Here is a 27,023-nt window from a genome sequence, read left to right on the forward strand (position 1 = left end):
AATATAAAAAAAGGATTTATTGACTTAAAATTATTAGTGGCATGCGCTAGTTCTCTGAACAGGTGGGATGAAGTGGAAAAATGTCTTGGTTTGGTATCATTGGTGAAAAAAAACATGGCGCTCTCGTAATACATGCACGTAAGCAGAAACCAAAATATTGAATGTCAAGGAAATCATGTAAAATGTAACAGCAATTTTTTAACACAGTTACTAATTCTTTTACGTAATTTATGGTGAGTTTCAACTGCATTATTTGCAGCAGATAACACTTATATTTTTCTCAAAAAGTGGTTCCAACATTTTATACTAATGAGGGTGTAACCACTTTATGCAAGTTTTCCACCGCACTGCTACAGATAGAATGTAATATTTCGACATTTTCATAGTAAAAAATAAACGGTTCTTTGTCGCTGGTGTCTAGGGACAGGGATTTTTCCAGAATTCTACATCAGGGGAGGGGATGTAAAGGTAATTTTAGAGCCAAAATGACTATCATTTTGGGTAAACGTTTACTATCCTTCGGACACCTATAACTTCCGAGTTTCGTCAATTTTTGACATTTGTACTTACCTATCTGCTTCGCGGATCATTTTTTAACGTGTATTCACGTTTTTTTTATCATTTTTTTTTTTTTAAAAAAAGTGTTTTTGTGACTGAAGAACGTACGTTTCCGCAAATGGTTTGTGGGACTATATGTCAATGGTTCGTGGGGCTATGCGAGAATGGTGTGTGAGGCTACGCATATTTTTTTCGTAACCAATTTTTAACTATTGTAACCTATACGTGACCCTACCTAACCTAACCTTACTGGAAGTGGTTCGTGGGGCTATGCGTCAATGGTTGAATTTCCACTATGAAAGATTCCCACATCACACAAAATACCTTCCAGATGTTAGACATTGCTACAGGAACTTATTACCGTAAGTAGTTTCTTCTGTAAAAATGAAGAAATCTGTCTGGGGAATATCCGTAACGTTTCAATAAAACTTTGATAGCATCCCAACACCTCTCACTCATTTATTTCGTCATTTTTAACATTCATACTTACCTATTCTGCATTGCGAAAGATTCTTAAAGGTGCTATTTTGCTTTTTTCACGAAAAAAGTTCACTTTTTGACTTAAAGAGTAATTATTAAACCATTGACGTTAGCCCCAAAAACCATTGATGTTAGTCCCACAAACCATTGACATTAGCCCCAAAAAGCCATCCACGGGTAGCCCCAAAAACCTTTGACGTTATCTCCAAAAATTCACGATAGCCCCATGAACCATTACGGGGACGAGGTGTGCCTACGAGGTTAGGTTAGGTTCCATTAGCACTCATTTTGTTCAATTTAGCATATACGGACAGCATCGGTTTTTCTCAATGAAAAAATACCAGCAAGAACTTCTAAATGCCACAGAAACTCATTTTGGTAACTAGTTTCTTGTGTAAAAGTGAAGAAATCCGTTGGGACGCTATCAAAGTATTACCGACGTTTCTACCCTCTATCAGGACTTTCCTTGGACAAAGAACTAAATTAAAAAACTAAAAATTAGTTTATTTCTTCGTCTGAGGAAGACCCTGATAGTGTGTAGAAATGTTACATGTAAAGTGTTTTTTAATCTTAATAAACTGCCTTGGTCAGCTATTTTAGTGCTTTTAATATGAAAACATGGCTTAATTATATTACCACATCCTAAAGTGCAAATAATTATATTTTCAGAAGAATGATTATTTAGACATTTAAATTACCTCAAAACTAGTAAAGATACACAGGGGCAGACAAAACTAAAATTAATTCAGGAGTCAACTTTTTGTTGTTGTTTGAAATAGGGCCTAAGAAACCAACTAAGAAAAAGCTACACATTTTGAACCATAACCTTAAAATATTTAATTTATTGATTAATACAAGATTTAATTAAAAGTAATTAATTTTTGGGCAACGGTTCCAATTGTTGTATGATTTTTTTCAAAATTGTCCTAGCAGATAGACTAATCATCGTAGAATTTTGGCAATCATTGTCACACGAAATTTGAACCTTAAAGTTATTAGTACTGTTTGAATTTTGAAAAAACAGTTATTTATGTTGAAAAAAAGGTAACAGTTCGGTATATCGGAGACACATTTGTTCATTTTTACAGAAGAAACTACTTACGGAAATGAGATTCTCTAAGGTTTCCAACGTTCGTGGAGGTATTTTCTTTCATCGTGGAATCTATTTGAAATATCTCATCGACGCACAATTGCCATTGCTTTCGCTACGTGAACCGAATGCTGCATACGATTGATGACGTAACCCCCTGTGAGTGTTTCCAACCCTCTTTTTTTTTTTAACTATGCTTGCCTAACCGAACCAAACCTATCCTAACCTTATCGGAAATGGTTAGTGGGGCTATCCGTGAATGGTTTGTGGGGCTATCCATCAGCTGTCTGTGCATAATGTACAATTTGCACATGAGACGAACCGAATGCTGCATACGTTTGATGATGTAACCCCCCGTGTTTCCAACCCCCCTTTTTTAATCTATGCTTGTCTAACCTAACCCAACCTTATTGGAAATGGTTACTGGGGCTATCCGTGAATGGTTTGTTGGGATATCCGTCAGATACCCGTGCATAATGTACAATTTGCACACGTGACGAACACGATAGTAGGTATTTTTTGGTTAAGAAGGTTGGAAACACTGCATACCTACAATGGTAGTCAACCTGTGCCCGCCATATTGTGTGTTACGGAAGCAAAAAAAGGAATAACAAAAAAACTACTCTCTATGTGAAAAATTGTGTTTGTTTTCGTGTAAAAAGCATAATGGCATCTTGAACTATGTTCCGCAATACACAATTGGTAAGTACAAACCATGCGAAACACAAAATATCCGATTTTAATGTGTCTCCAATATAACGAACTGTTACCAAAAAAAACAACTTAAAAATTACCTTACGCAAGCATGCGTGTTTCTCATGAAAATGTATTTTCCGTTGACTGTAAGTATCGTAGACTAATGGGAATTAATGTAGAAGTAAATTGAAAACTTAGTAGAATGCATTTAGGGACTTTATTTTAATGTTTAGAGAACCAAACATGGCCTGCCTAACCTAACTACAAAAGCATATATTGAACAATATCTTAAGTAATCTCTAAAACTCCGCAGTATGTGTTAACCAGAGGCGTGGCATGCATGTTTGCGGTGTTACCGCAGGTAACAGCAAAATGTAAAGAATTAAAAAAGTTGTTTCAATAAAATGACAACATTGTTTAATATGTTAATGAACACCGTTGCCGTCGAGTAGATATTGCCTTGAACACTTATTGTGCAGCCGACAGAAGCGAGGAGGGAGGCCGTACCCTGAAGAGGCAACAAGGGAGAAGAGGGCACCAATGCAAGGAAAGTGTGGGAAAGGACTTTGGGTCATAGTGTGCTATGGGGTTATTCATATGCCTGTTAAGGGGCCCTGTTGCCGTTCGTACCTACCGGATCAGCCAGTGTTGTCACATTGGATTGCACAAAAGAGCTAAATGCTGCCTAAAATAGGAATACCATTTCTGTGAAGCAACTAGAGGTAGACTGCAAAGCTAAGGGGATTGAACTACAACTGAGACTAGTTAGGTAATAGACGTAAATATAGTTCCTTGGTGTGATTCGTGATTTGGACAAACCTTGCTCCAAAATACTAAGTTGGCAACAGTAGTACGTACAGCTGGGCTTCCCTTCCACAAAGGAGCAGAGGTCTGTCGTCTGCTCAGTGCTCACTACACACAAACGTCAAACTTTCCGAGAAAAATATGGTTCTTCTTCCCCTTCACACCTCATTGCAAAGAAACAGACAGATGAAGGATTGACAAGGTCTATCACTATTCATTGGATTTTTTTGGTAACTGTCTCATGAGTGGTAGTTCCTTCTAGGAGTGTATGTGGCTAAATCACTGTGCTGATTGCAAAACAAGAACAAAATGAACAAATATCTAGCTCGAAGACATGTTTTTTTACAAGGGGGGGGGGGGTAATGTCTAGCAGGCATAATTGTCATACTGATAGCCGGTAACACTTTTGAAAAACTCACGCCAAACCACTGGTGTTAACAGAAGTAAATTGAAATCGAACCATGTAAAAATTACATTCGTAGCATGATGCAGTTGCTAATGATTAAAGAACTAATTACCATGTTTTTTTCATATTTGCCATATGTATTAAATACTGGGTGCAAATATCATTGAAAGAAAGTATATAGGGTAAAAGTTCGGTATATCAGAGACACATTTCTTCATTTTTACACAAGAGACTACTTATGGAAATGAGTTTCTGCAAGCTTTCCAACATTCGTCGAGGTATTTTCTTTCATCGTGGAATATATTTGACCGGGAAGTCATGTATTTTTCAAGAGAAATAACTCTCCGACGCACAATTGCCATTGCTTTTGAACTGCATGCTGCGTAAGTTTGATGATGTAAGCCCCTGTCAGTGTTTCCAACCCCTTTTTTTCACTATGCTTGCCTAACCGAACTAACCTAACCTTATCGGAAATTGTTAGTGGGGCTATCCGTGAATGGTTCGTGGGGATATCCATCAGCTACCCTGCATAATGGTTCATGGGGCTATCCGTGAATGGTTTGTGGGGCTATCCGTCAGCTACCCGTGCATAATGTAAAATTTTCACACATGACGAACACGATAGTAGGTATTTTTCGGTGAAGAAGGTTGAAAGCACTGCATACCCACAACATGAGTCAAAATGTGCCCGCCATAACGTGTGTTACGGAAGCGAAGAAAGGAATAAAAAAAATTCACTCTGTATGTGAAAAATTGTCTTTGTTTTCATGTAAAAAGCATAATGGCATCTTGAACTATGTTCCGCAATACACAATTGGTAAGTACGAACCATGCAAAACACAAAATATGTCTCCGATATACCGAACTTTTATCGTATATAGTTGAAAATGATTGGTTATCGACCAGTTTAAGTAAATACAGTAAAAGAAATGTAATTTGTAGGCCTATAAATAACTTTTTCCTTCAAGATGCCCGGGCAGACACTGTTGAATATCAATCCTGATAAACTCTTTGAAGAAAATACTGTTGGGGAAATCCAAAATGTCCAAAAGAAACTACAACATGAGATTGAAAGAAAAAGGGAGGAGTTACGAACAATGGTGGGGTAAGTTGGTATCATTAAGCTCATATTCTAGAACCAGGATTATAGTTCTTATTTTATTAAATGCATATCTGCTGTTGTAATGACTTAAGATGACCGAACCCCTCTCCGATTTTCTTCATATTTGACTTACTCACTAATTGAGGCCTCCTAATCACGAATGTGAATATAAAAGTTGTCGGATACGTCGAGAAATTGCAAAATAAGCGAAAATAAGGCATTAGTTTTCGGAATGGAAACCGTCGATTTTCGCGAATTTTTTTGTTTCACAAGGAAATATATATTCCTGATACTACCACAACACCAAATTTTAACTATGTTTGCCTAACCTAACCACATGTCAATGGTTTGTGGGGCTAACGCCAATGGTTTGTGGGGTTAGCATCAATGGTTCACAATGATTTTGCAATTTCTAGACGTTTCCGACAAATTTAAACTCGAGATTCGTTGTTAGCAGGCCTCAATTAGTAAGTATGTCAAATATGAAGAAAATCGGAGAGTGGTCCGGTCATCTTAAGTCATACCCTGCTGTGTGATGGGGCTAGAACAAAAAAAAATATTCTGTACAAGCGTCACAGTAAGTAATTACTGAGTTTGTTCTGTATGTTCTTATAGACATGTAAAGTGCATGTGGGTGTGATAGTGAAATTCCATAATCGGAACTTGAGCCTATTAAATATATATTTTGGTAGGGGGTTTTAACCTGTCGATCTTGATCAACAGTAGGTCCAGTCCCAATTAGCCTATTCTGCAATGAAAAGTATAATTGTTAAATTGCTATTGCTGTATGCATTGTATTTCAATACTAGCCCTCAGTGTCTGCTGCGAGAAGAAACTAAGACAAATTAAATAAATATACTGTAGAAAACCTAGTGCTTTTGTTGATGTTAAACTTAGAAGTGAGAAGGTTATCTTAGATTGGTGGTATTATTATTTTGCATAGTGTACAGTGTTATTCAAAGTACAATTTTAGACTTACCTAATTCTTGAATCTTGTAAACCTGACATGGATCTAAGAAGTTCTACAAGGCACAGTTCACTTTTGACTAAGCAATCACTTTTCTTATGCCAGATATATATGTGACTGCATCTTCTTAAAGGGTCTTGAAATAGAAAGTGCATATTCTCCATCTTGCCAATTTCTGTACTTTGAACAAGAAAATTGGATTATCTGGACCAGGAATCAGGACAGAAGCTGGTTGCTTGCTTGCTCTGTTAACCTACCAGAAATAATCATGTGGTTATTTCCTTGTTGGAAGCTGTGGAATTGTTCGCTGAACCAAAATGCGAGCTTTAGGGAAGCTGTGTCATCTGAGAGCGATCTTGATGCATTTTTTCGGTGGCTTTAACATGAGAAAGTTCCTTCTTAGCATCATTGCCCAAGATAACTTTTCCTTCCCAGGAAATGAGTGAAAGTAATTGGATGAACTTGACAAGTCTAACCTGCATTCTTCATATGGCTGACCTTGGCCTTTCTCTTGGATAATCTGATGACCCTGGATGGAAATTTTTGGTTGATGAAACAGGACAAGCACTTCACTTTTCCTTGCATTTTGGTTGCTTTCAATCTTGGTCAATTTCTGATGTTTGTGTGTGTGTAGGTAAGAGCTAGGCTGCATTGAGTTTTTTTTCATTTTTTTTTGAGGTAACTATTATTGAAATGTGTTTTGTATTTAAATAATAACACCATTTTTAGTGCAGTAATTCTAAATGTTATCACTTGTCAGTAATCTGTTAACCTTCATATTACCCGATTTAGTACTAGATTTTCTTTAAGTAAAGTTCCCCAGGCATATAGCACCATGCCATTAAGGCACATTTAGGGGATGTGCGGGTAGGGCCCCCTACACATTCTCGATCTCAGCCATTTTGGATGTGATGTGATCAGTACAATGCTCTGGCCACTTCCCCTCCATCCCAGATACCCATTGATTTCAGGCTGGGTGAGCCTCAGAGCTGCTTCCAGCCTTAGAACACTGGGAATCGAACCTGGATCTCCCACGTACGCTACCCAGTAGACCACTGTGCTCTTTATTTAGTTTTAATTTAATTAAATTTATTCATAATTCAATTAACCAGGGATCGGGTTCAAATCTTGGCTTGGGAATGCATGTTCTTTTGTGTGTCCCGTCATCAATTTCATGATGTCATCACTCATCCATTGCATCATTGTTGCAATTAGCCAAAAGTGACAGAAAAGTGATGCTAAATATCGAAAATCAATTCATTGGAGTTTGTAGCAAATTGTTTTCACATAATATGTTGACTGTCTCCATAACACGAATGCTATACAGTGCTATGAAAAATGTATTATTATAATAAATTACTTTTTGACAAGACATACACAGCCTTTGTGGTGGAGTAGGATATTTTTTTAAAATTTTTGTTGATCTCGCTTTTCTGCCACTTAGGCTAATCTTGCAACAATGAGGATGAGTGATGTGATGAAATTGATATACACACACACATATAAATTTAGTTACCACTAGTATCATATGAAAACTTTCCTTATATTTTGCATCTTTATTATGTAAATGGTTATTAACTTCTTTATATCGTAACGATTATAAAATTATACTTTAATTAGACTTTCGCTAGAAGCTTCAATCTGACCGAGGGTCATTCACTTGTTTTCACCAGCTGCCTGCTCCTCTGAGGTATTTTAATTATGCAGAGTCAAGTGTGTACAGATTTCCTGAAACATTGGAGTAACTTAAGCAAACAGGTAGCAATCTGCTTACAGTATAGGAAATAAAGACTTGACGAATCGGGGTGGTGGAAGTCTCCACTGACAGAGGATTAGAGGAGAAGACAGGCTTGGTAGGGACACGCTTTTGGATTTGAATTGAGACAGGCAGGAGTAGTTTGGAGAGCCTTGGAAGGAGAGTAGTCAGCCTGACTTAGATTGAGCACCAAGGAGAAGTCTGGAGAAAGTCAGTATTATTTTACACTTCGATCTTCGATTCCATCATCTATCTACTAAGTCTAAGTCTAGACAGGTATTTATCCTAACCACCAACCGCAGTGGCTCAAAAAGATACAAATAACTGCTCCTAGTTTTAAGCTAATTGGGATAATAGTGACAAAAATAGATGAGAACGGTAACGCGTCTGACTACCATGCTAAAGGTCCCGGTTTCGATCCCCGGCCGGTTCAAATCCGGGAACTTTTCTAACTATGGAAGCGGCTCCGGCGCCCACCCAGCGTCGAATAACATGGGAACCTGGGGGAAACCCTGGGGGGGTAAAGGCAGTCAGGGGCATGATGCTGATCACATCACCCCCACTCACAACCGGATCATGAAAGTGTGGGGCGTTACCCCCACACCCCCTATACGCCTTCATGGCGTGGTGCTATGCACAGGGGGGCACTTTACTTTTACTTTTTTACCATCATGATTCAGGTTCGAAAGTTCTAAAAGCCAAAGAGTGACTATTTGCCATTTCGGTTTGTTTTAGTTAGTGTATATTAGTTTCAGGATTACCTCTTGCTGTTTAGCATGAGACTTGTCCTCATGACAAGTGGTCTGACCATCTGAGGATGTATGATTATTAAGCTACATCACCCATTAATCAATTGGGAGTGGGAGGTCCGATTCCTCATACCTCAGGGTATGAAACGATATATATATAATTTTTTTTTCGTAACACTTAGAAAGTTAATACACTTACTTTTTTCTTAATAGAGAGCGCTACAGAGACTTGATCAAGGCTGCTGATACAATTAGCGATATGAAAGTGAATGCTGAAAATGTTATTACGCATATTGAAAAAATGGGAACAATGTGCAAGGATCTCCAACAAAAGCACCTGCTAGGTTTCAGATTGGATCCAGGCCATTCTAAAGTACAAAGGTAAACAAAGTTTTCTTTATTTGTCCTAATATGCTGCGTAAGTCTAAATAAATGGAAACACCACTGAAGTAAATAAGTTAATTATGAATGCTATTATTTCAAGTAATACAGAATTTCTTAATTTATAGAATAAAAATTATTTGTTTTATACATATGTATACATTACGTATGTAATCGTTGTTCCATCCATCTACAGTGTTTTTTTTATAATTTATTTCAAGCAAATTTATTCCATTTGAGGGGGCTAGCAATACTATGTATAAGTTTAAATATTTAAGCTATTAACCACTCTGCCTAGGATTTAAATCTCCTAAGTGGTATTTATTTAGCAGGTTATATCAAATTCTTATATTTTTAAACTTATAGAACATATTTAAATGAAATTTTCAGAGTTATTCATCGTCAGTGTCCTCACGCATCTTGATCGCTGTGAATTTAAGCACTTTGCATGCATTCTAGATGCATTGTGTTTGTGACTATAATATTTGAAAGTAATAAACATTTTCCCTCTTAACACTGTGTTTGTTGCACTGACACTTAGGAAAGACTAATACTAACACTTCCATTGCAAATAACTTGGAAAAATTACTATAGATTTGTGTGGGAGTCTCGTTGTCAAAAATTAGCAATTTGGTCTTTCTGTGGTATTCTTCCGCAATGCTTACTAGTTGGGACAACCCAGCCATTGTTGTTTGACTGGCAAAAACGATGTTGTGCAAGTAGTTTTCTTATTTCCCTGTAGATGGCAGTAAAGACCAACACCTTTCTGGTCATCTGCTAAAAACAATTTATGTCTACTGCCAATAGGTGGTATCTAACAGCAGTTTGACGTCAACCATGCAGCATTTTTACATGTGTGTGTTGAACTGCCTTGAGGGGGTTAAAGTTATATTGTGTTCTTTTTACTGATGTCAGATCTCAAAATGGTCACATGAAATGAGTACTGCAGTAGGACCATTTTGCACAGTACATTCTTTATTGTGATATATGCTCAAAAGTATCTTCATGCTAAAATTATTATCCAGCAACAAAATGGTGGATCCTTTTGTACACCATTTTGTATTATAAATAGTGTGGAGATATTGTTACTAATGTGGTGTACCTATTTTATTTTGACAGAACCTCAGCAAGCAGTGTCTATCATTCGGTAGCAGTCCAAATCAAACTTCTTATGATAATTCCTGAGCAAATATGGACTGCGGTTGAGAAAGAAGACTATCTTCAAGCTGCTCAGTTGTTTTTGTTTGCAAGGCATGTGCACACAGGTATGTTGTGCGATATATAGAATCACTTCTTCAGTAACTTGAGATTTGTATTTTATTGTTCTCAATGTTTGCTAGGGTTGTGCTTTGGTTAGGCCTGAGCTGTTGTCACAAATACAGATATCGAGACCTAGGTGGTCAATCTTGTTGGATAGGTTGACTTGTGATCTTGCGACTGAAAGTTGTGGCTTCAAATCCCAGCCTGAGCATGGATTTTTCTTTGTGAGAACCTTTAATGAGTTTAATCTATTCTAGGGTTGACAAATATCCTGTTTTTGCATCTTATATTACATATCATTTTAATGTAATATACGAGGACTGATCAGAAAGAAGAATACAGCCTGTAGATTCCAGTAGAAATTTATTAGGTGAATATCAACTAACTGAAGTAAAATGATACTTCTTGCACAATGTAGTCTCTCCCCTGGTTCAGGCATGTATCCACAAGTTTTGTGATACCTCTTTCATAGAAATGATGGTCCTATTGTCAAAAGTCAAGCCCTTACTTTGAGCTGCACATGCTCATCTGGCTGAAACCGGAATCCTGGGAGATGTTTCTTAGAGAATCAAAGAGATGACAATTGCTCAAGGGAAGTATGATATCTAGAATGGAACCTCAATGATGAGGTTGTGCTACTCGAAGTACTGGGTACAGAGTCTGAAGAAAACCTTGCTAGAAGGTTGAAACGTTACGTTTAGTTTATGTTTTAAAATAAAATAAATTTTCTGCCTTGGTCAGCATATTGAGTTTTTCATATCATGGAAACAAGGCTTAATGGTGTTATAATCAAAGTAAAGGCCTGCTTTTGACAACAGGACCCCAATTTATATGAACATTGTGAAGTGCTGGGATTCATGCCTGAATTGGAGGGACAACTGTTGATAGGTAGTGTGTGAAGTATCCTCATATAATATAATGTTGTATAATATCACTGTTGTATGTTAGTGTATATAAGTTAGATTTTATACTCCCATTCAGCATATTATCAAATTAGCAAAGGAGAATTATGGCAACTCTAATCTAATCATTATTCATTCTCATTGTTGCAATTATCCAAAAGTGTTGCAAACTAAGGCACTGGATCTGACAAAACGTGATTTGACAAGACGAGTCAATTTGTTGGCTAAAATCTGATAGCAGATTTCATTCATGGACACAGTAGATCTAGTTCTGTCTTTTATAATTTGGGAAGCGGTTAATGATGCATTATATGTATGACAGTTTACAGCAGAATCAGTGTGTATGTAGAATTAATGTATTAGTTTATATGTTGTGAATTGAATATTTTTCTAGCAAATAATTGGTTAGAAAATACAATATTAATAATTTAATGTAAGATTCAATACCTGGCTTTAAGTTACCCCTGTTTCCGGTCTGTAATTAGAGATTTGTGGAGTGAAAGGATTCGCACATACAGAGATCATTTTGTCGCAAGCTGCTCCATGCAAGACCAAATTCCATGGGCCTTCATTGTTTTGTCTCAAACCATTGCAACCTGTTGCAAGGTGAGTCAAATATTCCGTCCGGTGTGCGGTCTTGCATAGGGGACTGTGGTAAAACCTTCCCTGAGACGGTTTGTGAGAAGAATGACTCGTCAGGTTGTGTTGCGTCAGGTTGTGTTGTGTCGGATTCAGTGTGCGGCTGACCTTAGAGATATACAAAGAAAGTAAATATGTCATTAAGCATAAATTTTGTATGAGAGAACATGGAGGTAGCTGACAGTCAGTACCAACATGTACTCTTGCAATTCAAATTTGACACAACATTAATGGAACTTCTACATTTGTCCTAAACTGCAGTCTATTGTGACTTTGTGTCAGCCCAAATTTTTGTCACATGAATTATCTGTATGTAATAGATACATATAACCACATCGCTGGTGTATCTATCTTTTGTGTGCTTATTAGAAGTGAATCCTCATTTTTCACACCCTATTCCCAAAATAGGACTGGAACTTCACACCAGCACCGAGGGTTCCTTGAAGTCAACAAATGTGATATCCTGGTTTCCTGTCATCTACAGGCAGTGGAGTGCAATAAGCCATTTCAGGACTGCCGTTCTCAGCGGATGTCGGAAGAAGCTAAAGTCAATTGGCCTCTCACCTGAGGTAAAAATATCAGTAACCTGAATAAGCATAGGGACTGTTAGAATTGTTTCTATTATTATTATTATTATTTTAAAATCCTTTCCATTTATCATTCTTGTAACATTTGAAAATTACAGACATACATTTTCCAACTATCAAAAAAACATTTAAATGCCTAGTATACAATTCTTATTCCATATCTTTCAGTTTCTGTGTAAAACGTTTGTAATTTTTGGGACACACACCATTGCAGTCATGTTGTTACAAACATTAATTATGCAAGTTAATGAACCATTCATATTTCGCAACAAACATTTACAACATTATATTTTATCAGTACAATATCTGTATCTGTTTTCAGTATTTTTTTTATCTAGTTTATTGGTACCAGTGAAAAAAAATCATTTCAGTCCATCCCAAATTTGTGTTTAAGCAGATTTATTTCATTGTTCAACAAACAATATGTTGGTATCAGTAAGATTTATTTCTGTAAACAATTGGTTTGGGCAAACATTTGAACCCTAGCAAATAATGTACATTTTTACTATTGTTTCTTATTTGTTAATGCTATTTCCACTGTAGGAAGCTTCCAGTTGCCTTACTTCGTGTCTTCTTCTGGAAGGAATATCTTCAATCCAAGTTCTGAACCTGTTTCTCGGCATCAGGTCTGAAGCTCTTCAGGACATTCTGCATTCGGAGGACCATTCAAGTATTAAGGGACAGATTTGCAAGAGTCTGAAGTTGCTTGCAGAGACAATTTTCCTTGTACATGCATGCTTTGTAGGTTAGTATTTGAGTTTAGATTTTAGTGCAGTTATTGTTTCTAGAAAACCTTTCAAAACATCAAAATTCCTGACAATAGGATGGAAATGTGTCAATTTTTCTCCTCTACAGGTTTATTGCATTGCTCTTCGTCCTAACTTCTAAGCAGTCCATTCTACCAAGGTATCAGACTTTGATAATTGTTAAGTGGCTCATGTAAATTTTTGAAATGAAACCAATTCAATTGATAGTTTCACTAATCTGGTGAACATAAGAGCATAATTCATGTACACATAACCTTTTAAAATATTTATGTATGTTCACTTTTATTCCAAGACAAAATATGTCGACCTCCGGGGTGGAGTGGTTCGCACAGCATGCTACGATCCGAAGGGTCCCGGGTTCAAATTGCAGACTAGGCAAGGGTGTTCTTTGTGAGTGTCCCTTCATCAATTTCATCATATCATCACTCATCATCTTCGCAACTAGCCAAAAGTGGGAGAAAAGCGAAGTAAAATAAACAAAATCAATTAAAATCAACCAAGAGAAAATCTATGAGAATTAGTTGGCTGTGCGATATGTAAGAAGGAGAATCTATATCTGCATCTGTTTGAAATGTTTCATATTTTATATCGGGATTTGTACACTGTTAGTTATCAGTATTCATGAATTTTGTCTATTCATGCCTGTCAATAAATATTTTTCATGGAGATGCCTGTATTTGTTACCTGAAATTATATTCTCACAGGTACTAATACCAAAAGTGGAACATTGTGGCATTTTATAGTTGCACAGAGTTAAAGCCTCATTGGTGTAGCACTTGGTATATGTGATATAAAGCCAGAGGTCCCAGGTTCGAACCCAGTTATGTTTGGATGTATGAGTATGCTGTCCCATCACATTTCATTAGTTCTTCATTCATCATCATTGAGTTTAACCAAAGAGGTAGAAGAGCAATGGAAAATTTAGAATTAGAATTTAGAATATTAATATATAAGTATTACTATGCTCCTAACAATATCAATATACAACAGTCCTGCTCTAAAATGTTCAAATATTCAAAATTGAGTTATTCAGAACATTAAAATAGGTGTCATTTAATTTATACTTACTTAATGCCACACAGCCTTGGCACAAGATATTTTGACTCTTTAAATGTTTCTTGTTGGCATTTTTTGTATCTGCAGGATGCCTGGATACTGGAAAGTTGTGTTAGCTTGTGTCTGGAATTATATTCCAAACCATTGATTTGGCTTGTGGCTTCCTTTTGCCCTTATATTTTATATATCTTACTTATATTTATCACTCATAATACTCCATATATTCCTAAACGGTACAAGTTTTGCTTATTTTTTTTTACAGAGGGTTGTTCACATTCAGTTCTACCAGAAGGCCTCATGTCAAAACAGCTGAAGTCTGTTGTTGGAAGAGATGCAGCCAGTGCATTAAATTTATTGAACATGAAAGACACAGTATCTATGAAATTCCTGCCTCCTGTGATACAAGAATTCAGGTTTGTTTATGATCTGATTTATTTTTTCTTTTCCTGTGTCGCATTTCTTCCGAACTCAGTATATGGAAAGCAAAGCAATAAGAAATTATATCAAATTTAACAATAAAAGCAAAATAGTACATAAATCTATAGAATTTGTTTCAGATTAGTAACAGAACTTAATGTTAAAAAACACAAAACCAATAAACATCACGATACAAGACACTTTATAAAAGTCTTTGTAAGCTTTCAACTCCATCCCAGAGACATCATCAGGGCTGGTCGAGTTAACAAGAATGTTATGTATGTATAAATTGCAATGTGTAATTGCTACATGTTTGCATGTTAGGAAATTAAAATATATACTGGGTGTCCCAAAAGTCGCTTGACCGAGAAATAAATATTTGTATTTGTATTGTTGATTTAATAACACAAGTATTGTTTTCAAATACAAATATTTATTTCTCGGTCAAGCGACTTTTGGGACACCCGGTATTTTAGAAACCTTACGTGTTTTGTATTGTGAACTGAAAGATTGTATTATTGTATTTTTAAATATGCACATATATTCTTTTAACTAGGCCTTCAACATCTCATCCTGTGAATCCGGTAGCACCGTCTGAAATTCGAGACACCGTTTCCAAATGGTTGGCTGCTACACAGGAATTCCTCTGCAAGCAAGTTGTGAAATTGCTTGATTATGTTACGTCCGTGAAAGGACTTCATGTTATAAGAGAGGAAGCTTTTACGACACTGAAGGAAGTGGAGTTTCAAAAGCACTGGGACGACCTATGTCAGCATCTTATGATAGGGAAGGTGAATCTGTGGGAGAACTACTTTTCCCACTTGCTGACCCGAAGAGCGAAGGATCTCATTTCTAATCAGCTGCTCGCGTCGTCAAACAGCTTCAAGGCGATGATGAAACAGGCTGTGGACCATGCCAAGAAAGAGAAGTAAGTGTGGTTGTCATATTATTACTAAACTAGGGCTGAACTGATACTGATGCATTGGTAGGTATTGATGTCGGAAAGCATCGGTTGTAATTTAACAACATAATGAGGAAGTGTGTATTACTCACTATCAAATATAAAAATATAAATACGTTAGATAGTATCAGAAATTCACAACTTGGGGTGTAAGGGGTGACCTTCCACGTAGTACACTCAAATGTCAACCTCACTTCCACATTAGTGCACCCTGGACTGAAGACTAACGAGGCTCTGGCGACTGGCCCCATGGCCAGTATAATTTTGTTTGTATTGTCCTGTTCTTTTGTCCTTATGTGTGCTGAGTGCCCCTTTGCAGCCTCAGCTTTTAACGAAAGTCAGAACATTTTAATATTTTATGATTTTAGTTCTGCAACGTTAGAGTTGTGATTTGTAACAATAAGGGGCTGGACCCCGTATAATGTGACTGGTGCAAAATAGCCTTAGTGCTGACACACCCAAAATTTTAAATTCAAATTCAAATTCACAACTTACGTGAGTGAGTATAATTTATCCAAATGACGTTTTGGAGGTCAATACTTCCTCCTTCTTCAGGTCCACATGAATATCTAGACAAACATGGTGTCACGTAAAAAAGTGTTATATAGGAATATAGGTTGAAGGCAAGGATAAAAAACACTCATAAAAGTTCCCAGCTTTAACAAAGTAAAAGTTCCTGTGTTCTTAAAAAGCCCATATTAAAAACTAAAAGGTTAAAAACAGGTCCCCTGCGCGGCTAAAGAACCCCTATCCAGCATTGAGGCAAAGCATGTGGTACGCAGAGCTAAAGGTTACCTCCCCTCCATGGGACTGGTTCCCCTCAATACGTCACCAATCCAATGAAAATTCACATTCTTCCCCTCCAGCTCTAGAAACTTAAGCGGTGACATGAAAACCCAACTCTGTATAATCCTTACCGGCTTTATCCCATTTTTTCAGGAAATGGATCCACCCCTCTTCCAAATTGCCATCGTCTCTATTGAGCTTGTTATCATTTCCAGTGCATATATTGGCAGCTTCATATACTTTTCGGCCAAATTTATTATTACTTTTCCTAATAACTTCCCTTTTTACGATTCTATGTTTACTTTCAATAATGTGTTCCGCGAGACCAGTTTTAGGAATCCCTTCCCTAATATCTTTATCATGATCACCCCATCGGATTCGCATGCTCCTTCCAGTTTGTCCAACATATTCTCTCCCGCATTTGCACACAATTCTGTAAACCCCTTTTTGCCCTTGAAGCTCTTTTTTGTCCCTCCCCTCCTCTTTCTTATATCCCGTAAAATGCTTTTCAATGTTACGAGGAGGCTTTCGCTCCACATTTAACACCATATCCTTTCATCACTTTTTCTATTTTTTCTGAAATTCCTTTACGATAGGGAATACCAACAAAGCCAATTCCATTGTCCTGTGCTTCTTTTTCAATTTTCCCTTTGGCATTGTTAGTTAGTTCATTACGAACAACTCTCCCAACTTTCCTAGCAATTCTATTCATCTCCAAGATCGAATACCTGTTCTTCAAGCCCACTCCCCTTATCCATGCAATTTCTTTCTCCTTCTCATTTTTATCGTTACACAATCTTTTGGCTCTAATAAGGAAATTGAGATAAACATTAGATTTAACTCGGCATGAATGTTCAGATCTCCTGTTTATATATAAATCACCCGCGAGTGGTTTATGAAATACACCCGTCTTTATTCCGAAATCAGTTTTTGTTATACTTAAATCCAGAAAATTAATCTTCTTGTCGTCCCTTGTGAATTTAATCCTTTCCTCCTGTTTTCCCAATTCGGTGAAAACAAAGTCCAGGTCACTTTCTTTCCCAATTATGAGGATGTCATCGACATACCTACCATAGAACTTTAACCTTCCCCCAACTTGATCTAAGGCAGCTTTTTCGATGTAATGCATGAAGATATTGGCCACGAGGCCTGAGATCGGGTTGCCCATAGCCAACCCCTCTTTCTGTTTAAAGATCTTTTCATTAACGTAAAAGTAATTGAAACCTGTTATGAGGAAAAACCATCTAACGTATTCCCATTCCACCAAAATTTCCACTCCATTCTCCAACAACCACCTTTGAAGGCAGTCTCCTGCTTTATCCCTCGGTACACGGGGATACAAATTTACTACATCTAAATCTCGCTTTATCCACAGTCCTAAAATGTTGTTCCTCAATGCATCCTCATATCACCGCATCCAGTTCTTCCCAATTTCTAGATGTAATCCATAACACGGGACAACGATAATATCAGCAGTTTTGACGTAGTAAATTTTGATGTTTTTGGAGCCTAATTATCCTGGATATTGTGCAATATGCAAAGTTTCTTTTAATTTTGAACCAGTTTTGTATGAAAAAATCTGAATATTGTGATAATGTAACATGTAATTTAATATTATTATCAAATATTTAACCCAAGGCCTTTTTCACATGTAAGCCTCTCTGTCCCGAGACAATTTTGAGCAAAATGCAGAGTTTCAATTAAATGAGTGTAGATCGGAGGCTAATTGCCCTAGAGAGATGAGTGATATACCGTTGTACGCGGAATGAACCAGAGATTCAGACTATATGAAATTTTTGCAAATTCGGCGTATATGTGGCGGGGGGAGGGGGCTAACTCTCAAAATTCCAAAATTTCGGGAACATTTTTTTTGTTCCCCCACCCTCCCCTCAAGCAAAAAGTACATGACAGTGTCGACATGCACATGGAAATGATCGCTATCATGTAAGGAACACAAAAATATTTGCATTATTATCATTTGACCAATGTAACTTGAGTTATACCCTCAAAAGGAATTGTCGGCACGCCACTGATTCAATTGTCGGCACGCCACTGATTCAAGCTTCAAAATGCAGCAGTACCTTGAAATGACTTTAGCTCAGAGACTATTTGCCCTGGAGATATGAACGATATACCGTTGTACGCAGAATGAATCACAGATTCAGACAATATATAATTTATGCACATTCGGTGCACATATGTGCACCGAATCCCCTGAATTTTTTTTTTATGGGGTTTCTCCCCCTCGTCCCCCCCCAAAAAAAGGATATGAAAAGTTCGAAATGCACATAGAAATTATCGCTGACATGTAAGGAACACAAAAATATTTGCATTATTATCATATGACCAATGTAACTTGAGTTGTACCCCCAAAAGGAATGGTCGGCACGCCACTGATTCAAGCTTCAAAATGCAGCGGTACTTTTAATTAAAATGACTTTAGCTCAGAAACTATTTGCCCTGGAGATATGAACGATATACCGTTGTACGCAGAATGAATCACAGATTCAGAAGATATATAATTTATGCACATTCGGCGTATATATTGAGGGGGAAAGGGGGTAAATCCCCTGAAAATACTTTTTTAAAGAAATGGGGTTTCTCCCCCCCCCCCCCCCCCCCGAAAAAAAGGATATGAAAAGTTCAAAATGCACATAGAAATTATCGCTGACATGTAAGGAACACAAAAATATTTGCATTATTATCATATGACCAATGTAACTTGAGTTGTACCCCCAAAAGGATTCAAGCTTCAAAATGCAGAGTTACATTGAAATGACTATAGCTCAGAAACTAAATGCCCTAGAGATATGAAAGATATACCGTTGTACGCAGAATGAATCACAGATTCAGAGGATATATAATTTATGCACATTCAGCGTACATATGGAGGGGGAAAGGGGGAAATCCCCTCAAAAATACTTTTCTTTAAAAAAAATGGCATTTCCCCCCGCCCCCCAAAAAATGTCAAAATGCAAAATGTATGCAAAATTTATGCAAATTTGGCGTATATATGGAGGGGGAAGGGAGAAAACCCCCAAAAATTATTTTAAAAAATTGTCACTTCACCCAAAAAATGTCCTTGCACTTGGGCACAAAACGACACCTACGCACAATATTCACGGACGAAAAGCTAGAACGCAGTGAAAAATGAGCGGTGATTCTTGCAGCTGCTTGAAATTCTATTTTTAGACAATGCAGGGTAACCCCTGTCGCAACTTGTGGACACTTGTGCTAAAAAAAAAAAGGGTTTCCTTCAGCGTGCTTCGAAATTCCATTCTCACAACGCAGATTCAACAACCAGTCTTCCCCCTCCCCCTCCCCCACCCCCTGCTTGCGCCCTCATGGAAAACTTTCATTTTGACATTGGATACTGATAAACAAGCTTCCTTCGAATGCACTTAGCAGGAGGTAGTGAAAAGCATTGCTTTAGAACAACAAAGCCGGTCTTCCTTTGTCGGCAAAAATTTGACGTTGAAAAGAGCCACAAAAGAGAAGTACCTTTTCCCACCTTTTCCCCTCCATTTTCATGAAGACAAAAAAAAAATGCGAAAAACCATTTCTGTTAAATACATGTGTTAGGAACAATAAAATCGAAATTCTAGCCAAAAATAGAAAAGTTATAATGTAAAAACTACGACCTTGACACAGCGTCTCGATCGAGATGCTTGGGACCGTGAGGGTTACATTTGGGTATCTCGTTCGAGATGCTTGGGCGGCAAAAGGTTAATGCAAAAATCCTGGTAAATTGATGCATATAATTAGGGTGCAATACTTATATGCTAATATTAATCTATATTTTTAACAACTTTAAATTATTACAATTTTAAAGCATTGATATCTGTTCAGAGTGGTATCAGCTGACCCCTATACTAAACATTTATATTTTCCTTTTGGATACCATGGTGGTCTCATCATAGGATGACCGGGTCTCCCTGATGGCATAGTGGTAACACTGCCTCCTTGTAATCAAGAGTTTTCAGGTTTGATACCTGGTGGAGGAACACAGTGGTTCGGATTACACTTTAAGCTGTAGATCCAGTCCTGATTAGCTTAGTTGTGCATAAAGTGGACATACAACAACAATTCACACATTCTATTCCCAGGCACTTTCCACACACGATGGTACGAAGCCAAGGGTTCCGGGTTCGAATCTCAGCCTGGTATCGATGTTCTTTGTGAGTCTCTTCGTCAATTGCATCATATCATCACTCATCCTCATATTTGTGATTAGCCAAAAGTGGCAGAAAAGCTAAGAAAAAAAACCAAATCAATTGATTAAAACAAAACCCCGAATTCATATATGTAATTCTGTATTCCAGAACCATGCACAGAGGAGGCAAGCTGTTGTATGAAAATGGCGGCAGCTGCATTGTAGATATATCAATTAGCCTAACCAACAGAAAACAGAAGCGAATTTAAACTAGGACTTTATAGAAATAAAAGAAGCAGAATCATCAAATATATATCTAGTGATATCATATCCTGAAATGAAAGTGCGTTGCGTAATGAAAATTGTAAGAACATATGTAATAATGTTCCTAGTGGCTATCTGTTCATTATTTGGGCTCATACAGTGTGCATTGAAGTACGATCATGCCAGTATGAACAAATCAGTGCATCATGTACCCAAAAGTTGTGATTGATGCATTAATGATAATTTGATTATGAACTTGATTGTTATTCATGCAGGTATGATGTGGCAATATCTTATTGTTATTAGTACATTTAAATATAGCTGTTTGATTTGAGAGTGCAATACAAAAAATGCTTCTACACAGGTCTTCGCAACCAGAATATGATCTCCGGTGGTTTATATGGAGAGAATGGAATGGTGACCTGCCTCAACATGGTGGATGGATGTCAGCTTCTTCTCGAACCATTCAGCAATCTGGAGGTTAGAACTTCAGAATTTTTAATCAACTTTGTATTTACTAGTTATACAATAATAGTATTTGTGAAGAACGGTAGGTAATATTTTTAGTCCTGATTTCAAAGGTAGTTTTAGCAATTTATAATGCGGAATTGGACAACGTGGATTGATCATTACAGACTATTTACATAATCTTAATATCACTGTTTGCTACTATGTATTGCCTAATGCCATTTCATTATCATTTAACCCTTTCCGGATGAACCTGAAAGTACTGAGTTTTTCCCAGGAGATGGGGATGTCTTGCTAAAAAAAAAAAAAAATATGATGTTTCTGTGTGTTGTTATTTGACATTTTTTTTTTTTTGTAAAATATACATGTCCTCTATCCACACATATATATTATAATGTGTATATAATATAAATTTTACATAAATTTACTCACATTTATGAATTATTTCCTGTTACAATTTTTTGAAAATTAAAAATATCAAACAATTTAATAAAAGTTACTGAAAATGTATTTCCAATACATAATATAAAAGGAATTAATGAAAAATAACTCAAAAACTTTTTTTGAGATTGAAATCCTTACTAAACATGAAATTCAAAGCAGAATCATCATAAAAAATGTCCATAATGTGCATATAAGTTCTTCAATGCTATTGTCAAGGGTATAAACAAATGCACAACTAATTTGACACAAGTACAAGTAAAATTCGGCAACAAAGGATATGTGACATCTGTCGGTTGGAATTTGAAAGAATTGGTTACAACACACATGCACAAGAGACATGGTGCAATTATAGAAATATAATTTTACAGTGAACGATTGGCTATGTCCTCCGTTGCCCATCTTATTGGACAGAAATTGTAACATGGGCTCTTCCCATTGATTGTCCGGAAAGGGTTAATTAGTGAAAAAAGAGGCGTAACCAGTTCTCACTCTGTATAGAAGTGGCATTGTATGCCAGAGACCCAGGTTCAAGTCCTTGTCGACCCAGCTTTAATCGCTGACATTTCTACACAGTACATCTGTGTGTGCGAAGTAGTAAGCTGTAAGGTAGACATATTTAGCTTTTGATGGATACACGAAATGTAAGATACCACACTGTAATGTTTATTTTTCATGTTTCTGTAAGGTGTGAGGTGCATTTTCCTACCATGCTTTGACATGAAATGATACAAAATGAGTTGCAAAATGCTAAATAAACCCTTAAACATGAAATTTAGAGTTTATTTACCGATGAGACATTATTTGAAGGTCTGAATTATCCTGCAAGTTATGTAAATCATTGAAAATTTATTAATTTGGCTGTAAATATTTGAGAAGCAAACCTTTAGTCATTGTGGCCGCGGTGGCTCAGTCGGTAACACGTCTGACTACCATGCTCAAGGTCCCGGGTTCGATCCCCGGCCGGTTCAAATCCGGGAACTTTTCTAACGGTGGAAACGGCCCCGGTGCCCTCCCAGCTTCGAATAACATGGGTACCTGGGGGAAACCCTGGGGGGTAAAGGCGGTCAGGGGCGTGATGCTGATCACATCACCCCCACTCACGACCGGATCAAGAAAGTGTGGGGCATTACCCCCACACTCCCTATACGCCTTCATGGCATGGTGCTATGCACAGGGGAACACTTTACCTTTACCTTTTTTTTACCTTTAGTCATTTGCACAGGAATAATCTTAATACTCTGACAACTACGTGCAATGTGCTATTATTATTATTTTCTCCTGTTCTTGTATGTACGCATTGCTTGCATTGTAGAATGATGAAGGGAGCGTGTGTTCTGAAACATCACAACAAATTGTGTTTTTATACTTGTAACAACTGTGGACTCCAAGAGAAATAAATGTGCTTTTGAAGGGAAAAGTTAATTTTGTACAATAAATGTAGTTTTTAATTAAAATTAGGGTTTTATCCACCATTTTAACACAAACATTTTTATACCACTTTTGATCCCAAAATGTACCCAGTTTTTATGCTGGAATCTTGATCTTTTGTTCACCATAAGTATATAGTTCTAGTAATATGCATTATGATTATTGCAGGGTTGTTGATGAAAGCTAAAGGTTACTCGCTTAATGTCCAGAAGTTATGCAACAGCTTTGATTCTAAGTTGGAAGCACTGGTAGAAGATCTGTTGCATTATATATGCGACAAGGAGCAAAGTAAATATTCATTAATATTAAGTGGGAAAGAGGACCCACTAAAGAAGCCATTATCACCATTCAATAAATTCATGGACAAAAGTGAAATTCAGGAACATCTTCAATCTTGTACAGTTAAATGTGTTGCAGGGTAAGTAAGAATGGTTCATTTAATTAATTTTTCTTATTATTGCACTTCCATATTGCTAAATGAATGATACCGTATATTTGTAAATTGAAGTAATATTTTTATTATCTTCTAAAAAAATGGTCAGATGGTCAAAGCGGGGTCAGATCCCCACTTCAATTTCTTCTCGTCTTGACATTTGAGGGGGGAAAGGTTGCCCCCACAGTTTTTTTATAGCTAAAACAAAAAAAAAACATTTATTTCATCCTTTGATCCCCTCTATACACCTGCCAAGTTTCATGGAAACTGGAGGGGACACAGAGGTCAGATCCCCACTTCAATTTCTCCTCATCTTGACATTTGAAGGGGGGGGGGTTTGCCCCCTAAAACACTTTTTTTTTAGCCGAAACCAAAAAAAACAACATATATTTCTTCCTTGGGGCCCCTCTATAGACGTGCCAAGTTTAATGGAAATTGGAGGGGTCAGATCCCCACTTCAATTTCTCATCATCTTGACATTTAAGGGGGGGTGCCCCCTAAAACAGTTTTTTAGCTGAAACACAAAAACACTTATTTCCTCCTTTGGGCCCCTCTATACACCTGCCAAGTTTCATGGAAATCGGAGGGGGACACTTAGATAACCTCCCTTGTAAGTCACACTAGTGAATACTGTGCATTTAACAAAGATAACACTGGTCAACAAAAAAATAATATTTTTTCTGGCATGGACTTTTCCAACTGTTTTAGACTCATTTCAGTGTGCTGATTCCAAATCTGATCTCAGATTTTCTCTATCACATCTCATTTGTATGCTATTGGAAAATCCCATTTTCATTGATTTTACCCGGAATTGACCGGTGGTCACTTATGATTACAAGTTGTTGCGAGTCAGTGAGTGCTTTAGTGATAAAAGATGGTTTTGTATTTGTAGGATAGTGTATTTATAGTATGATTTTATGTAGACATCAACATTTATGTCATATTTTTCATCTGCAGGTTGTGATCTAACAATGGCTACAACATCCGGAAGAAGGACTTGCCGTAATGACGCAGATATCTTCTGCTACATCTGTGGCAGCTTCACTTGGAGGAATCAAAGGCAGGACATCAATACCTTTGTCAAGAAGGTGTATCTTGCCTACTTTAAGGTACGACTGGGACCTGTGTTGAAACTTTGCGATCATGGTCTAAAGGAATGAATGCTCAGCTGAAGTTTGGTGTGCCAGTGGTTTGGAGAGAACCAGCAAACCATTTGGATGACTGCTACTTCTGCCTTGTCATTGTAAAAGGTTTCAATAAGACGAACAAACACCACTTACAATACCCAGATATCCCATCTGCCAGACGACCAGTTGAATACTAAGAGGAAATACCTGTGCCTGTATTTACTGTCCTACCAGAGATTGATGTTGAAGCCCTCACTTCACCTGCTTCTACAGATGATGAGGATGATGATCTGACCGAATATACGCCATCTGTTGCAGATTCTGATAAAATTTATCTCTTTAGTCAGCCTGAATTGAATGATCTGGTAAGAGATTTGTATTTGCCAAAGCAGTCTGCTGAAGTGTTGGCTTCCAGGCTGAAAGAGAAAGGACTACTCAGACCTGGCACTAGTGTCTCCTTTTATCGAAACAGAGAAGCAGCACTGCGAAAGTACTTCCATTCAGATGGTCAACTTGTTTATTGTAATGATGTTGAAGGGTTTCTTCTGAATATGGGACTGCCTACATATGATTCAAGTGAATGGAGACTTTTCGTTGACAGTAGTAAAAGGAGTTTGAAATGTGTGTTACTGCACAACAGAAATATATATGGCTCAATCCCAATAGGACACTCTGTACGAATGAAAGAAGAGTATGCAAACATCAAGATAATTTTGGATAGATTGGAATATCATGTTCATGGATGGGTAATTTGTGTTGATTTGAAAATGGTTAATTTTCTGCTGGGGCAGCAAGGAATTCACACCAAATACCCTTGTTTCCTGTGCTACTGGGACAGTAGGGCTACATTAGAACACTGGGTTAAAAGGACCTGGCCACCAAGAATCAGTTTGACGCCTGGTGACAAGAACATCAAGAATGAGCCTTTGGTTGATAGGAATAAAATTTTAATTCCCCCACTGCAAATAAAACCTGGATTAATGAAGCAATTCGTCAAAGCTCTTGATCACACTGGAGATTGCATCAGCTATATACTATGTTCAACCTTTTCAAGTGTTAGTGCCGAGAAGAAAAAGGCAGGAATATTTGATGGCCCTCAGATAAGAACACTCATCAGGGATCCACACTTTGTTACAACAATGACTGCGGCAGAGGCTAGGGGTTGGAATGCATTCTCTGATGTGGTGCGGAATTTCCTTGGGAACAGGAAAGCGGACAACTATGAAGAGATTGTGGAGGAGATGCTCTTGAGTTTCCAAGCACTTGGGTGTAGGATGAGCATCAAGGTTCACTTGGCCGACTTTCCAGAAAACTTGGGTCATTTGAGCGAAGAGCATTTATATGCAGTCACAACTGTGCTACGGCTCATTTAATGTTTGTTTCGTTATTATTGTATATTGAATCTTATCTTATTCTCATCTGTATGTCTGTTTAGCTCTTCGTATATGATCATAAATGTGCTGTTTTTATTGAAAATGCAATATTTCATATCTCAAAAACCTGATGTGATAGTGACCACCGGTTAATTCCTGGTAAAATCAATGAAAATGGAATTTGCCAATAGCATACAAATGAGATGTGATAGAGCAAATCTGAGATCAGATTTGGAATCAGCACCCCAAAGTTACCTTAGAACCATTGGAAAACCTTATGCCAGAAAATGTGTGTTGACCAGTGTAATAAATTCTTCTTTCCATTTCCTTGTCCCACTTCTGTCTAAGTTCCCCATCATGGTTAGGCTAATGGTATAAACAACCAGTATATTTAATCAATTAATAACCAGAGAACATGTATTAACATCATGATGTTACTTTGTAAGTTGTAATACAGGTAATGTATAAGAATGTTGTCATTTGTCAGAAATATATAAAATAAACTTGAAATGTTTAAATAACCAAGATGACAATGACATGTTTATGACATGTATTATATAATGTTTATGTTAGGAAAACAGATATTTATTATTATTTTTTTTTTTACTTTCTCTTAGGTTAATAGAATTTATTAAAAGTGAGCATTTGAAATTTGTTTCGGATGATCACAGTGACACAAAGAAGGATGAGGCTTGTGCTATTTTCATAGGAAGAGTGTTTCAAGCTATTGTGGACCTGTGTCCCAATCTGCAGAAATGCGTTTGTTCCACGGTGCTCGCAGAAAGCCACAAGGTACGTTTAGAATTACATTTTATTTGCTGTTACACAATTCTTCTTCTTAGTGGTTATCTTGTCTTTTTTGGACACCCCAAAATTTTGGTGTTGACCCAGCATCATGGGGACAATTGGGAAGTTACTTGGAAGCAATAGTGGTGGACTCTCGTCTTGAGAGCCATATACATGTCATCC

The 27,023-nt window shown here is 37.1% G+C and overlaps 1 protein-coding gene across 3 annotated transcripts in view; it reads left to right on the top strand.

Annotated features, from left to right (window-relative positions):
* Positions 1 to 106: 106 nt before the first annotated feature.
* The window catches only part of Cog1 (conserved oligomeric Golgi complex subunit 1), a 36,588-nt gene continuing 9,671 nt past the window's right edge, over positions 107 to 27,023 (top strand). The window contains exons 1-11 of one of the 3 annotated variants that reach the window (XM_083140896.1): positions 107 to 138; positions 5,003 to 5,139; positions 8,822 to 8,989; positions 10,109 to 10,254; positions 12,199 to 12,359; positions 12,921 to 13,122; positions 14,463 to 14,613; positions 15,174 to 15,545; positions 21,146 to 21,261; positions 23,290 to 23,539; positions 26,672 to 26,846. In XM_083140896.1, coding sequence (XP_082997022.1) covers positions 133 to 138; positions 5,003 to 5,139; positions 8,822 to 8,989; positions 10,109 to 10,254; positions 12,199 to 12,359; positions 12,921 to 13,122; positions 14,463 to 14,613; positions 15,174 to 15,545; positions 21,146 to 21,261; positions 23,290 to 23,539; positions 26,672 to 26,846 — 1,884 coding nt within the window. In that variant the 5' untranslated portion in view covers positions 107 to 132. Of the gene's footprint in view, positions 234 to 403; positions 469 to 5,002; positions 5,140 to 8,821; positions 8,990 to 10,108; positions 10,255 to 12,198; positions 12,360 to 12,920; positions 13,123 to 14,462; positions 14,614 to 15,173; positions 15,546 to 21,145; positions 21,262 to 23,289; positions 23,540 to 26,671; positions 26,847 to 27,023 lie in introns of those variants that run through there. The other 2 variants (XM_083140897.1, XM_083140898.1) reach the window with 2 other exon arrangements.

The sequence above is a fragment of the Lepisma saccharinum genome, chromosome 19 (assembly GCF_977018435.1).
Source record: "Lepisma saccharinum chromosome 19, izLepSacc3.1, whole genome shotgun sequence".
NCBI classification, from domain to species: domain Eukaryota; kingdom Metazoa; phylum Arthropoda; class Insecta; order Zygentoma; family Lepismatidae; genus Lepisma; species Lepisma saccharinum.